Source organism: Bufo bufo, chromosome 1, assembly GCF_905171765.1.
Source record: "Bufo bufo chromosome 1, aBufBuf1.1, whole genome shotgun sequence".
Classification (NCBI taxonomy): Eukaryota; Metazoa; Chordata; class Amphibia; order Anura; family Bufonidae; genus Bufo; species Bufo bufo.
Genome location: NC_053389.1, coordinates 551,465,157 through 551,480,645, shown reverse-complemented (window position 1 = coordinate 551,480,645; position 15,489 = coordinate 551,465,157). Strand labels below are relative to the sequence as shown.

The 15,489-nt window shown below is 44.9% G+C and overlaps 1 protein-coding gene across 5 annotated transcripts in view; it reads left to right on the top strand.

Moving 5' to 3' along the window:
- SRPK2 (SRSF protein kinase 2) overlaps positions 1-15,489 on the top strand; it is a 149,488-nt gene that overhangs the window by 59,150 nt on the left and 74,849 nt on the right. For all 5 annotated transcript variants that reach the window (XM_040412672.1, XM_040412647.1, XM_040412639.1 and 2 more), the window contains exon 2: positions 12,775-12,920. In XM_040412672.1, the coding sequence (XP_040268606.1) occupies positions 12,775-12,920 (146 nt within the window). The remainder of the gene's footprint in view (positions 1-12,774; positions 12,921-15,489) is intronic.

The following is a 15,489-nucleotide window of genomic DNA, read 5'->3' as shown; positions in this document are numbered from 1 at the left end:
GGAGGGGAGAGAGGAGCGCAGGAAGTTTGAATCTCGCGCCTCTCTCCCCTGCACCAATCAGCACCCTGGACAGCAGCGTTCAGCACCAGGGCCAGCGCCGCCTCTCCAAATCCTCGGACTGCGATAGGTGGTGTATAATTACGCCACCGATCGCAGTCTTTTTCCGGTTCATCGGGTCACAGGACACCCGAATGGACCGGAAACGCAGAAAACCGCAGGTCTGAATTGACCTGCGGTTTTCTGCGATCGTCGATACGGGGGGGTCAAATGACCCCCCCCTGCATTGTTACGGGATGCCGGCTGAATGATTTCAGCCGAAATCCCGTTCCGATTAACCCCCGCGGCGACGGAATAGCAAATTAAAGCCATGACGTACCGGTACGTCATGGGTCCTTAAGGATTCGGGAACCATGCCGTACCGGTACGTCCTAAGTCCTTAAGGGGTTAAACTGTCAAAATCTCTCAATGACACCTGGTAACGCTTCTCAATATGGATCCTGATGTGAAGGCTGGGACTGAAAGATTAAGGCCAGAATGGAAGATGCTGTAGTTTGACTTTATAGACCAATCTTTCTTGAACTGTAAATTCTTCCAGCCTTTGATTCTCATTCAGATGCGATTACATTAATGCCGCCCTGTAAGGGTGTTTGTGAAGTCTGTGCGGTCATTTCCGGGCTGTTTATTGTAATGTGTATGAGCCATTTCATAAACCTCACCTATATGTCAAGCTGTTAGATTCAGAATGATGTAACCCATAACCCATGTGGACTTGCATGTACTCGCAGTATTTAGAGAGCCCTCTGTCTTGTCGCCCTGATTCATTCTCAGCTGACTTCCTCAGATTCTATATTTGTCACCTAACATTAGGTAAAATACAATCCGATAATTCAGCGGCCATCCAAGCTGAATCTTTTTTTTTTTTTTTTTTTTTTCACCGTTTCCTTTATTTTTAGCTGCTTGCCCTGATGAGATGTGCGAATAAATCATGGAAATGATGTAGGCTCTAAATGTACCTTCCCTTTCTTACATAACTGAACAATGCCTCCACTACTAAGGCATACAGCATAGGGAGGTTGGGAGAATTCCATAAACGTTTTTTACATACATGAGCTCCAGTTTCATCCCTTTTAAAGATGAGAAATAATCCAGTACAGGAATGTTAGAAAACCATGTTAGCATATGACCTACATAAAAGCAGACATCACCCTATAGAATCATTAACCCTTTCGCTGTTAGGCCATGTTCACATGTTCAGGATTCCGACAGATTTTAAGCACACCTCCAGCGCCTGAATCCTGACAACATCTGGTAATGCCATAGAATGGAGTATTGATTTAGACTGAAGCTAATCTGTGTACGGATCCGCCGTGTCTGACGCCTGAATTCCTGTTTTGGACTCTCTGAAACAAGCCTGATCCATGTCAATCTTTCCTTGTTGTATTGTGCTGGAGCTGTACCTCCTCGTGTTCTTACGTAAAATTTACCTATCAGTATGTCTTTGGAGTGTGTGAGGAAACTGGAGTACCCAGAGAAAAATACGCAAACATGGGGAGAACATACAGTCGTGGCCAAAAGTTTTGAGAATTACATAAATATTGGAGATTGGAAAAGTTGCTGCTTAAGTTTTTATAATAGCAATTTGCATATACTCCAGAATGTTATGAAGAGTGATCAGATGAATTGCATAGTCCTTCTTTGCTATGAAAATTAAAGCGAACCTTTCACCAGGATTTCACCTAATAAACTATTACCAGTACCTTTATAGATTATGCTCATTCTGTTTAAATGCATTCTTGTCCCGCTTTCCTGGGATGTATATTGATGAAAAAAACGACTTAGGCTACTTTCACACTAGCGTTCGGGTGTCCGCTCGTGCGCACCGTTTGAAGGGGCTCACGAGCGGCCCCGAACGCATCCGTCTGGCCCCAATGCATTCTCAGTGGAGGCGGATCCACTGAGAATGCATCCGCCTGCCAGCGTTCAGCCTCCGCTCCGCTCAGTGAGCGGACACCTGAACGCTGCTTGCAGCGTTCGGGTGTCCGCCTGGCCGTGCGGAGGCGAGCGGATCCGTCCACACTTACAATGTAAGTCAATGGGGACGGATCCGCTTGAAGATGACACTATATGGCTCAATCTTCAAGCGGATCCGTTCCCCATTGACTTTCAATGTAAAGTCTGAACGGATCCGCTCAGACAACTTTCACACTTAGAAAATTTTCTAAGTTTTAATGCAGACGCATCCGTTCTGAACGGATGCGAACGTCTGCATTATCGGAGCGGATCCGTCTGATGAAACATCAGACGGATCCGCTCCGAACGCAAGTGTGAAAGTAGCCTTATAAAGTCCTTGTCTCCAGCTCCTGCAGTCACGGTGGAAGTCAAGGGGGTAGCCCTTCCCTCACTCCGGGCTGTACCTCCCCTGCCCTAACCCCGCCTCTAACTAGTGTAACTGACTGCCGACTCAGTCGCCGGGACCGCGCTTGTACTGGCGGCGCATGCGCCGTTGGTCTCAGTAGCAGCGCGATCCCGTCTATCGCGCGGACTGAAGCGTGATCCTGTAAGTGAATTGCGCATGCGCCGTCCGTCCCCGATGCCTCCCTGTCTTCTATTCAGGCGCGCGCCTGAAGAACAGAAGACAGGGAGGCATCGGGGACGGACGGCGCATGCGCAATTCACTTACAGGATCGCGCTTCAGTCCGCGCGATAGACGAGATCGCGGTGCTACTGAGACCAACGGCGCATGCGCCGCCAGTACAAGCGCGGTCCCGGCGACTGAGCCGGCTGTCAGTTACACTAGTTAGAGGAGGGGTTAGGGCAGGGGAGGTACAGCCCGGAGTGAGGGAAGGGCTACCCCCTTGACTTCCACCGTGACTGCAGGAGCTGGAGACAAGGACTTTATAAGTCGTTTTTTCATCAATATACATCCCAGGAAAGCGGGACAAGAATGCATTTAAACAGAATGAGCATAATCTATAAGGTACTGGTAATAGTTTATTAGGTGAAATCCTGGTGAAAGGTTCGCTTTAACTTAATCCCAAAAAAAACTTTCCACTTCATTTCATTGCTGTCATTAAAGGACCTGCTGAGATAATTTCAGTAATCGTCTTGTTAACTCAGGTGAGAATGTTGACGAGCACAAGGCTGGAGATCATTATGTCAGGCTGATTGGGTTAAAATGGCAGTCTTGACATGTTAGAAGAAGGGTGATGCTTGAAATCATTGTTCTTCCATTGTTAACCATGGTGACCTGCAAAGAAACGCGTGCAGCCATCATTGCGTTGCATAAAAATGGCTTCACAGGCAAGGATATTGTGGCTACTAAGATTGCACCTCAGTCAACAATTTATAGGATCATCAAGAACTTCAAGGAAAGAGGTTCAATTCTTGTTAAGAAGGCTTCAGGGCGTCCAAGGAAGTCCAGCAAGCGCCAGGATCGTCTCCTAAAGAGGATTGCGCTGCGGGATCGAAGTTCAGAGCTTGCTCAGGAATAGCAGCAGGCAGGTGTGAGCGCATCTGCACGCACAGTGAGGCGAAGACTTTTGGAAGATGGCCTGGTGTCAAGAAGGGTAGCAAAGAAGCCACTTCTCTCAAAAAAAAAACATCAGCAACCGATTGATCTTCTGCAGAAAGTATAGTGAATGCACTGCTGAGGACTGGGGCAAAGTCATATTCTCCGATGGAGCCTCTTTCCGATTGTTTGGGGCATCTGGAAAAAGGCTTGTCCGGAGAAGAAAAGGTGAGCGCTACCATCAGTTCTGTGTCATGCCAACAGTAAAGCATCCTGAGACCATTCATGTGTGGGGTTGCTTCTCATCCAAGAGAGTGGGCTCACTCACAATTTTGCCCCAAAACACAGCCATGAATAAAGAATGGTACCAAAACACCCTCCAACAGCAACTTCTTCCAACAATCCAACAACAGTTTGGTGAAGAACAATGCATTTTCCAGCACGATGGAGCACCGTGCCATAAGGCAAAAGTGATAACCAAGTGGCTCGGGGACCAAAACGTTGACATTTTGGGTTCATGGCCTGGAAACTCCCCAGATCTTAATCCCATTGAGAACTTGTGGTCAATCCTCAAGAGGCGGGTGGGCAAACAAAAACCCACTAATTCTGATAAACTCCAAGAAGTGATTATGAAAGAATGGGTTGCTATCAGTCAGGAATTGGCCCAGAAGTTGATTGAGAGCATGCCAGTCGAATTGCAGAGGTCCTGAAAAAGAAGGGCCAACACTGCAAATACTGACTCTTTGCATAAATGTCATGTAATTGTCGATAAAAGCCTTTGAAACGTATGAAGTGCGTGTAATTATATAGAAGCATTATACTTACCTGCGCTGTCTGTCACCGGCTGGGCGCTCCTCCTACTGGTAAGTGAAAGGTCTGTGCTATAAGCAATGCGCCGCACAGACCTTTCACTTACCAGTAAGAGGAGCGACCGGCCGGCCACAGACAGCGCAGGTAAGAATAATGCTTCTAAAATTGCTAAGTAACCATGGCAGCCAGGACTGCAGTAGCGTCTTGGCTGCCATGGTAACCGATCGGAGCCCCAGCGATTAAACTGGGGCTCTGATCGGAACTCTCCGCTGCCACCAATGATGGGGGGGTGATTTTAATTAGGGGGGGGGGGGAGGGGAGGCCGCACTGGCCACCTATGAACTTAATACAGGGGAGGGAGGGGGGGGGGCCGTACTGGCCACCAATGAATTTAATACTAGGGAGGGAGGGGGGGCTGCACTGGCCACCAATGAATTTAAAACTGGGGAGGGAGGGGGTTCTGGCCCCTGCTTCCTGGCAGCACCTGATCTCTTACAGGGGCTATGATACGCACAATTAACCCATCAGGTGTGGCACCTGAGGGGTTAATTGTGCGGATCACAGCCCCCTGTAAGAGATCGGGTGCTGCCAGGCAGCAGGGGGCAGTTATGTACACAGTTCTTAGTATATTCTAACTTGAAGCGTCCCCATCACTATGGGAACGCCTCTGTGTTAGAATATACTGTCGAATCTGAGTTTTCACGATCTAACTCAAATCCGATGGTATATTCTAACATAGATACGTTCCCATGGTGATTGGGACGCTTCAAGTTAAAATCTACTATCAGATTGGAGAAAACTCTGATCCGATGGTATAAACTGACTTTACATTGAAAGTCAATGGGGGACGGATCCGTTTGCAATTGCACCATATTGTGTCAACGTCAAACGGATCTGTCCCCATTGACTTGCATTGTAAGTCAGGACGGATCCATTTGGCTCCGTACGGCCAGGCAGACACCAAAACGCTGCAAGCTGCATTTTGGTGTCCGCCTCCAGAGCGGAATGGAGGCGGAACAGAGCCAAACTGATGCATTCTGAACAGATCCTTATCCATTCAGAATGCATTGGGGATGAACGGATCCGTTTGGGGCCGCTTGTGAGAGCCCTCAAACGGATCTCACAAGCGGAACCCCAAATGCAAGTGTGAAAGTTAGCTTGAGAAGTTTTTCAGCGCATACTTAACATTCTACAAACAATTCACAGTCACCCCTGCGCTGCTAAAGGCTAATCCTTATGTCTTTACGACCCTGATAATACTCAGCTCCGTGTGAGCTCCCTGCCTGGGCTCACAAAAATTATCTTATTAATAACGGAAGAAAAGGGTTAATAGGAGCCCCGTGCTGGTCAAGACACTAAAAAGTCAGTGAACTATATCTCTTTCAATAGTCAGTGCTTAGTAGGAGGAGATAACCTCCCCTCCTACTAAGCACGGACTTTTGAAAGAGATATATGGTTCACTGGCTATTTAGTGTCTTGACCAGCGCAGGGCTTCTATTAACCCTTTACATACTTAACATTAGCAACTGGCGAGATGACTGATGATCAACTCGCCACTTGCTAATGGCTGCCGCAGCCCAGTATCCCCCCGCCTACTTAACTCTCACCTGAGGGGTTAATAGCGGCGGATCGCAGCGCGCAGTCATAGAGGCTGGGTGCCGGGTAAGGAATATGGCCGGCACCCACAGCGCAGCCTGCGTTTGTATTAAGCATAAACTATATTCATTCGTGGCACAGTGCACTGAACCCCCCCCCAACCCCAGTATTATAAAGTAGAATCATTGGTGGCGCAGTGCGCCCCCAATCCCCCCCCCCCCGCCCCCACCAAAGTATTATAATCATTGGTGGCAGTGGCAGTTCCGATTGGAGCCCCAGCAGTGTAATCCTGGGGCTCCAATCGGTTACCATGGCAGCCAGGACGCTACTGAAGCCCTGGCTGCCATGTTCAGATCCCTGCTGCTGTGAGCACAGAGCAGCAGGGACAGTGTGAGGTCCTATTCACCCTGATAGAGATCTATTGGGGTAAATAGGACAAGGGATGAAAGAACGCAGGTTCTAGCCCATAAGGGGGGAAATAGTTATTAAATGTAAAAAAATATATATATATATATATTAAGTTTAAATCACCCCCTTGCTTAATTTTACATATAAAATATATAAACAATAAAAAAAATTACATATCGCCACGCCCGAAAAAGTGCAAAATATAAAAAAATATCTCCTATGTGGTGAACGCCGTAACAGAAAAAAAAAACAAAAAAAAAAAAACTGCAATTTGCCATTTTTTTGTCACCTTGTCCTGACAAAAAATAGGTTAGGACTGTTCTATTAGGGTCAAGACGTTCCATAATATCTTGAATGCACGCGGCTTTTTTGGTGTTTTATTTTTTTCACGTGGTATCAAGTATCGCAATACTTTTTTATGGTATCGAGTAAAAATTTTGGTATCGTGACAACCCTAGTTAAGACATGTGTTTTTTTTATTATTATACCGTAATTATATGTATTTTAAATTTGGCGACTAAAAATTTAAATTTGGCGACTAAATTTTTCAGGTTAGGATCCAATGGCTCCTTGATATTTTTTTTAGTCTGGAGCCCTGTCCATTCATTTCTATGGGGCCACAAAAGGTGCGGACAGCACACCGTGTGCTGTTCGCATCCGTGGCTCCGTAGAAAATATAGAGCATGTCCTATTCTTGTCCGCAATTTCAGACTAGAATAGGTATTTTCTATTATGGTTGCAACCATGTGCAATCCGCAAATTGTGGAATGCACATGGCTGCTATCCCTGTTTTGCAGATCTGCAATTTGTGGATCTGCAAAACACTGCGGGTCGCTTGAATGCGCCCTAGCGCACAGTGTGCTGTCCGCATCCCTATGTCCATTCCGCCATCCCACAAAAAAGGTAGAACTTGTCCTATTCTTAGTTAGTTTTTAACATATGGCGGGAAATGCAGAATGAGCAAGTGCAGGACGCACACGACCGGTATCTTTTTGTTTGATTGGCAACAACTGATACGGCCGTATGCATGAAGCCTTATTGCTCGTCTGCAATTTAGGGAATTGATATGAATGCTTAGTTTTTATAAATTTACAGTCTTTGTTGCCCATAGCAGGGATGGACATTGCATACGTGCAACTTCTGCAGCTGCACAGGGATCCAGTAGGTATGTGGGCGCGCTGTCTCTTTTAATGGAATCTGTCACCTCGGACCAGCCCTGTTGAGTACAGGAGTACATGAACACCGCTGCTGACTCCAGAGCAGTAAGCTTCAAACCAGCCCTGGCACGTTTTGAGAAGCCGCCTGAGCGCGCACATAATGGAGTCCTCTCCACGCGCTCCACTACCAGCGCAGAAACGGGGCTGAGCATCGAGATACAAACGAGCAGCAGTGCTGTTCATGTATTACTGTACATGATGGGACAAATTCCCATTAAAACAGCTTCCTTCTGCATTTAAGCGGGCAAACAAATTAATTTCATCGCTTATAATTACTGCTGGATTGCTAGATAGACATAAGGAGTTCTCTTTGCCAGACTTTTTGGGAGCCTGGGGCCCATATACTGTTCATGCCTAGGGGTCCTCTTCTTTTTCAGTCCACTTTCGGCACAAAGCAGCCAATCACAGTGCAGCTGTCATTTTTTATTTTTATGCACTGTAAGAAATTAAAGCTGTGCCTTAATTGGTTGTCATCGGCAACAGAGATCGTTTCATAAATGTCCCCAAAGCTTCTAATTGGTAGCCAAAATTCTCTCACCAAGCATCCATACAGAATCAATAGCCGCTGAAAGCGTAAATCTGTAGTGTGATTTTCATTCATTTTAGTCTGGGTATGGCGTCCCCTCCAGTTACAAACAAGCTGTTGTCATAAAGCATCTCCCTTTGCTGCCATCGTAGCAACTTGGGGGCCCCCTAATCATGTCTAGGAACCAGTGTGTGTGTACGTGCGGCAGGCTTCATTGCTGCAGGACAGGAAATGTGTTGCTATAACAACAGCCATGGAAGAACAGGTACTAGATGTCATCAGCTTCCTCTCTGCCTGAAATAGCTGATAGTATAAAGCAATAGACCGCGCCAAGACCCTTATAAATACTGATGTCGCAGAACCAAAAGGACCGGTGATTATACACGTCAGTGTTACTTCATGACAAAAGCTGCTGCTAAAGTCAATTAACATTGTCTTGCCATTGTTTACTTAAAGGGAACCTGTCATCAACTTTATGCTGCCCATACTAACGGCAGAATAAAGTAGAGACAGGTGAGCTGATTTCAGCGGTCTGTCATTTATAAGTCAAAAGTAAGTGGTTGCTGAGAACCAACATCACAATCATTGCAGACTGGGCCTGGAAAAGAGTCCCAGCCACCTGAGAAGAGTCCTGGTTATTCATAATCTCCTGCTCTCCTGCCCACCTGCTGATGACTGGCAGTCCTCTACCTAGTTGTCTCCCTTTCTCTCTCTAGGAGAGAACTGCCAATCATCAGCAGATGGGTGAGAGAGCAGGAGATTATGGATAACCGTGACTCTTCTCAGGTAGAATTGACTCTTTTCCAGGCCTGGGCTGCAATGATTATTATGCTGGTTCTCAGCAACCACTTACTATTAGTTCATGAGTGACACATTGCTGAGATCAGCATTTCTGTCACTATTATATGCTGCACTCAGTACGGTCAGCATAACGTTGATGACAGGTTCCCTTTAAGGCGTTAAGCTTTCATCTCTGCTACATCTGTAAAATAGATTCAGTTTTGTCAGCGTGTATAATAATTAAAAATAATGTTATATATTTGAATCACTTTCTAAAATATAAAAAATCTACCAAGTAAAGAGAGGCACCAGGGTCCAAATTGTGAAGTTTGCACTTTTAATTTAGTTGTTCATTAGTTAGATTTCATCTTCTTTTATCCACTATAGCGCATACATATAGGTGGTCACTGCTACAGTTTTCTAGACTCCTGAATCAGAAACCATCCCAGTTTTGCTGCAGTGTATGCCAATGTACTATCGCTGGTGTTTGTGACGGCATTAGCAGCTGCTTATTAGCATCTTGGTTTACCGTAGCCTACGTGAAGGTGCCCACCCCCTCAATGTCCAGAGTAGTGGTGTAAATAGGTGACATAGAGCCTTCTGTCAGGGCATACTCTTGATACCTGAGGACAAGGAATAGATATGAGGAGTTAACTCTTCAGTGTCACCTTGGATCCCTACCTCCTGGCTTCAGAACCTACCCGGATATTGTCATTTGACCTAATGTGTGCAGGTTTTGCACAGCTCTGCACTTATTTGTGTCATTACGGATTATTGCACATCATGGTTTTGTCACAAATGTGTACAGGGCTAGAAGCCAAATTGCCATCCCCTGCAGTGCTGGTAGAGCGGCGTCTGAGGTGAGCTGTTCATGAATTGTGCAGCCCTAAGTGTCATTATGAGCAAATGATTTTCCTGTGTCATCAGCCCTTTCATCGTGCAGCTTGGTCACTGGACAAGTAGTCTGCCTTGTGGCAAAGTATCTGAGCACAATTTTGATATTTAGGTATAGGGGTTTCTTTGTCGGTGTTCTTATTATTACATATAGATTGCTAAATGAAGCCTCCTTTCTAATAAAAACAAATTAAAGGCGTCTTCCAGTTATACACAATTTCTAATAAACAGGTGTCTCCCCTACTGAAAGGATCATACTTACCTGCTCTCTGCCGCTCCGGCCCTCCACGCTGGCTACTGCGTCTCCAAGAGTATCAAGTGACCGTGCCGGAGAGGAAGAAAACAAACCCCAGACCAGAAAATGGAGATGCGGGAGCCAGCACAGAGGACTGGGGCAGCGGAGAGCAGATAAGTATGAATCTTTCAGTATGGAAGGCACACTGCAAGCACCTGTTTGGCTACTTTCACACTAGCGTTAAAATTTTCCGGTATGGAGTTCCGTCCTAGGGGCTCAATACCAGAAAAAAAGCTTCAGTTTAATCCTAATGCATTCTGATTGGAAAGCCGTCCGTTCAGTATGCATCAGGAAGGCTTCCGTTCCGTCCCTTTTACGGTATTTGGCCGGAGAAAATACTGCAGCATGGTGCAGTATTTTCTCCTGCCAAAATTCCAGAACACTTGCTGGCATTAATTTCCATTGAAGTATATTAATGCTGGATCCGGTAGCAAGTGTTCAGGAAATTGCCGCATTGACGGATGCGATTTTCTGGTCTGCGCATGCACAGACCTTTAAAAATGTGAAAAAAATAAATACTGGATACGTTTTTCCGGATGACACTGGAGAGACTGATCTGGTATTTCAATGCATTTGTCAGACTGATCCGGAAACAAATGATATCCGTTTGCATATGGATTTCCGAATCCGGCAGGCAGTTCCGGCAATGGAACTGCCTGCCATATTCTTCTTGAACCTTTTCATTATGGAAATCTGGCCATGTGATCTCAAGTATGACCACCACCACGGAGCTTGCTCAGATGTGTGTAAACAGCAGTGGTCAGTCTCCCAGCAGTCTATCTGTGTGAACTACAGGAGGACATCATCTCCAAACAAATCCCTCCTGCCAGCTCCCAGGCTCCTCCCCTCTCTTCCCTCCATATTTCTCTGTATATTACTGTATTTTGTTAAAGGGGTTGTCCGGGTTCAGAGCTGAACCCGGACATACCCTTATTTTTACCCACGCAGCCCCCCTGACTTGAGCATCGGAGCGGTTTATGCTCCGATGCTCTCCTTTGCCCTGCACTAAATCAGGCTCTCCATAGGGCTGCCAGGCGGAGGCTTCCGCCCAGCAGTGAGCCCGATGACGTCACTGGGACTGATGGCCCATCAGAATCGGTGACGTCACCGAACACACTGCTGGGCAGAAGCCTCCGTCTGGCAGTGTATTATTGTAAATAAAAGAGCCCTTGCATGAAATGCTCCGATGCTAACATCAGGGGGGCTGCCTGGGTGAAATTATGGCTATGTCCGGGTTCAGCTCTGAACCCGGACAACCCCTTTAAAGATAGTATGGCTCCCCTATGTAAAGGACCATCAGTACAGATATATAGGGTATACACTAATTAACTGCAGTTATATAAACCTCCGGACTTGCACTGCCTGTCTGTACTATCTGTGTGTGCTGACTCTCCAGCTATAGTTTTATAAGATGTAGCTTCACACTGCTCTCCCTACCTCTTGTATGTAAGAGCTAAGAGTGGAGAGAGCGATGACAGACACTCAAGCTGTAATACATAGGAAAACCTGTAGAGACTGCAGTGTGAGGGGACAGTAGTTCTGTGTCACTGATATGTCATGGCTGCCCTCAGAGGACACAGAGCCGTGCAGGGTGGTGAGACTCTGCCTACTCTATCTCTGCAAACCCAGGCATAATGGGAAATGTCAGATTCATTAGGAATATCTAAGGGGGAGAAAAAAATCAAGATGGTGGACAACCCACAAACTACACATCAAATAAAACAGGTATACAAAAGGATTATACAAGAGCTTCTATCTTATTCTTTAATAATGACATATCCTGCTCTGTATAGTCAAAGAACACAGTCCTGTAGTGTGTGTGTGTGTGTTTGTTTTTTTTTTTTTTTTTTTTATATATATAAAGAGGTTCTACTCTGGGCTTTTACTATTGATGACCTATCCTCAGGATAGGTCACGAATATCAGATCGGCGAGGTCCTGCACCCGGCACCCCCGACGATCAGCTGTACGAAGAGACAGCCCGCACAGTGCTTCTGTCTTCCTGTTCACCTCTGCGGTCTATGGTCTTAGCCATAGACAGCAGCACCGCACAAGAAGAGAAAAGGGAAACCCCCACCGATCTGATGTTGATGACCTATCCTGATAAAATGCCATCAGTTTCCAGACTGTAACACAATATATTTACAAGTTGTGCATGTACAGTATGTATTGAGATGCTGCACATAGGATTGTAATGAGAGCCATTGGGTTGCCCTCACTATTGCAGGATTATAGCACACAGTGCATGTCAATGTTTGTTTTTTTGCATTTCTGCAACATCATGCTTAGGGTCCATTCACACGTCCGTAATTTGGGTCCGCATTCGTTCCGCAATTTGCGGACCCATTCACTTTCAATGGGGCTGGAACGGATGCAAATCCACATTTCCTGAATCCGCATCTGCATTTTCGGGATCCGCAATTTCGTTACTGAAAAAAAATAGAACATGTCCTATTCTTGTCCGCAATTGCGGACCAGAAAAGGCATTTTCTATTATAGTGTCTGTGATGTGCAGATCCGTAAATTGCGGATCGCACATTGCAGGTGTCCGTGTTTTGCGGATCCGCAAAACACTTACGGACGTGTGAATGGACCGTTAAACTGTTGCATGCTTTAATAACCCTGACAGCTAGTATGGCTCTGCTACCTGTTCCTGTGGGCAGTCCTTTCAGGCATTCTAAATGTTGAGACTTAGCTTGGGATAGAACATTTTTAAGTAATTGCGCTGCTTTTTTTTTTAGGCCGGAGGCTCAACAGAAAGTTCCATCAGCTCCTCCAGCTCCCCCACCACCACCTCCACTACCAGAGCCAGCACCACCTGAGCCAGAGGAAGAAATTTTGGGCTCTGATGATGAGGAACAAGAAGACCCTGCTGATTACTGTAAAGGTAAGAACTCTAGATGTTTGATTTCTATTAGGCCTGTGGCATAGCCTAATAGATAGATACTTATGGCAGACCTGAGGGTCTTAGTTAGGTCCCCAGCTGCCATGGTAATCCATTGGTACCCAGCAGTCATGAGTGGGTGCCAACAGGCTGACAGATGAAGCCCCTTCCTTCTGTGAAACTTCTTAGATGATGCAGGCACTATCGCCCACAGCATCTAAGGGGTTAAATGCACAGATTCTCAGTTTGCCGTTATTCCAGCAATTATAATGGACTGTCAACATAAGGTGGGAACAGTAGTAAAGACCGTTTAAGTTGCAATGATAGGAAAAGGACACCTTGTCAAGTTTCCTATTCCTTTGACTACATAGTGTTAATTACAGTCAACCATACTATAATTGCATTTGTGGCCGAACATAATAATCGATCTGTTAAAATTAGCTCTGAATCAAGAAAGTATATTTCTTTAGCTGAGGATGTAAGCAGTACAGTCATTCATGCAATATATATGATAAAAAATTTACTTGCTGTGGAATCTATAAAAAGGGTCTAGATACACTATTCCAGGGGACTATTTGGCTACGCAATTATAACTGTCCACTACTGTACATCAATGTCCAACAATCCAAGAAGTGGTGCACCAGCAGCTACCAGGCTGGGGTGGGGGGTGTCCGCAGTAGAAGTATGTATGTCATTGTGTGAACTGTACACGGCTTCAGTTATCCAACCTAGTTGGACAAAGGTGAGAGAGGTACAACTTGAGGAGAACTCTGTCTCCTAAAGTTCTGCTTGGAGGCAAATTGGTGACAAAGTTCCTTTCTCTCAGCACCATGCCACTGTCCGTTTTACTAGACCATACAAACACGTCTTCATTTACAGTTCAAAATGGGCTTAAAAGAAAACTGTTGTTGTTTCCTATAGCAACCAGTAATAGCACAGCTTCCATCTTTCAAAAGAACTTTAAAGGGGTTTTCTCACTTTCAACAAGTGGCATTTATCATGTAGACAAAGTTGAAGGGCATCTGTCAACAGATTTTTACCCATGAGACTGGCTGATCTGTTGCATGTGTGCTTGGCAGCTGGATGTCTGGTCTTTAGCGATGGCACCCGCATACAAGTGCTGCAGACGCCTTAACTACCAGGTTTCTACTGTTTTAAACAGCAATTGCCAGGGGCTAATATGTGCAATCGGCAGTAATGCTGATCGCAGTCACTTAATCCCTCAGATGCCATGGTCACATGTGGCCACGGCATCTGAGAGCGCTAAAGCTATTGGGTGGCCGTGCATTGCCCTGGCCGCCTTCCCCTGGCGGAGATCGAGGAAGGTGTGCCGTACTAGTAATAGACGTGAGCCTGTACAAGGCTTCCTGGCAGATTACTAGTATGTTCCAATGGATAGATATCCATTACAGACTGCAAGTAGCAATCTAATGATAGCTTCTTATGAATTAAAAAGAATAAAAATATATAGTTCAAATAGCCCCCTTTCCCTAGAATAAAAAAAAAAAAAATCTCTTGGTCATCGCCGCACCTGAAAACGCCTGTACTATTAACATATTATTCCCATACGGCATAATGGAAAAAAATTATCAAAATGGCAGATTTTCTATTTTTTTTGTCACCACCTCCCTAAAGGAATTAAATAGTGATCAAAAAGTCATGCACGCTCCAAAATGGAATCAACAAAAACTACAGATCGTCCTGCAAAAAATGAGCCCGCATACAGCTCTATAACTATAAAAAAGTTATGGGGGTCAGAATATGGCAATGAAAAGAAAATACTATTTTTTTCCGTTTTTCTTTTTTTTTCAGTAGTAAAACAAAAAGAGTACATACAGGCGAAACTCGAAAAATTTGAATATCGTGCAAAAGTCCATTTAGTTCAGTAATGCAAATTAAAATAAATTGGATTAATGCAGCTTAAAATTAGAATATTGTGAAAAGGTTAAATATTCTAGGCTCAAAGTGTCACACTCTAGTCAGCTAATTAATCCATACCCCCTGATCAAAGGGTACCTGAGATTGTGACTTTGGGGTTTCATAAGCTATAAGCCATAATCATCCAAATTATAACAAATAAAGGCTTTAAATATCTCACTTTGCATGTAATGAGTCTATCTTATATATCAGTTTCACCTTTTAAGTTGCATTACTGAAATAAATGAACTTTTGCACAATATTCTAATTTTTCGATTTTCACCTGTAAATGTGTTATCCCTGTAATTGTAATTGTAATGACCCTTATAGGTCCGTTCAACCACATGGGGAACGCTGTAAAACGGTGTTTTTTCCAATTCCACCCCATTTGGATTTTTTTCTCCGGCTTCCCTCGACATTGTATGTAATGGTAAATGGTACTAATAAAAAAACAATCCCTCATACAACTATGTGAATAAAAAAATAATAAAAGTTATGGCTGCGCGAAGGCAGAGGGTTAAACGGTAAATCGCAGGGTCCTGAAATTATTAAATTCACATACTGTAAATTTTCCAACCACATCTGATGGGAGTTTTTTCCAAGCCTCAACTCCTTTTTTAGCGTAATAATATTTCCTGACACTGGTTATGATTCC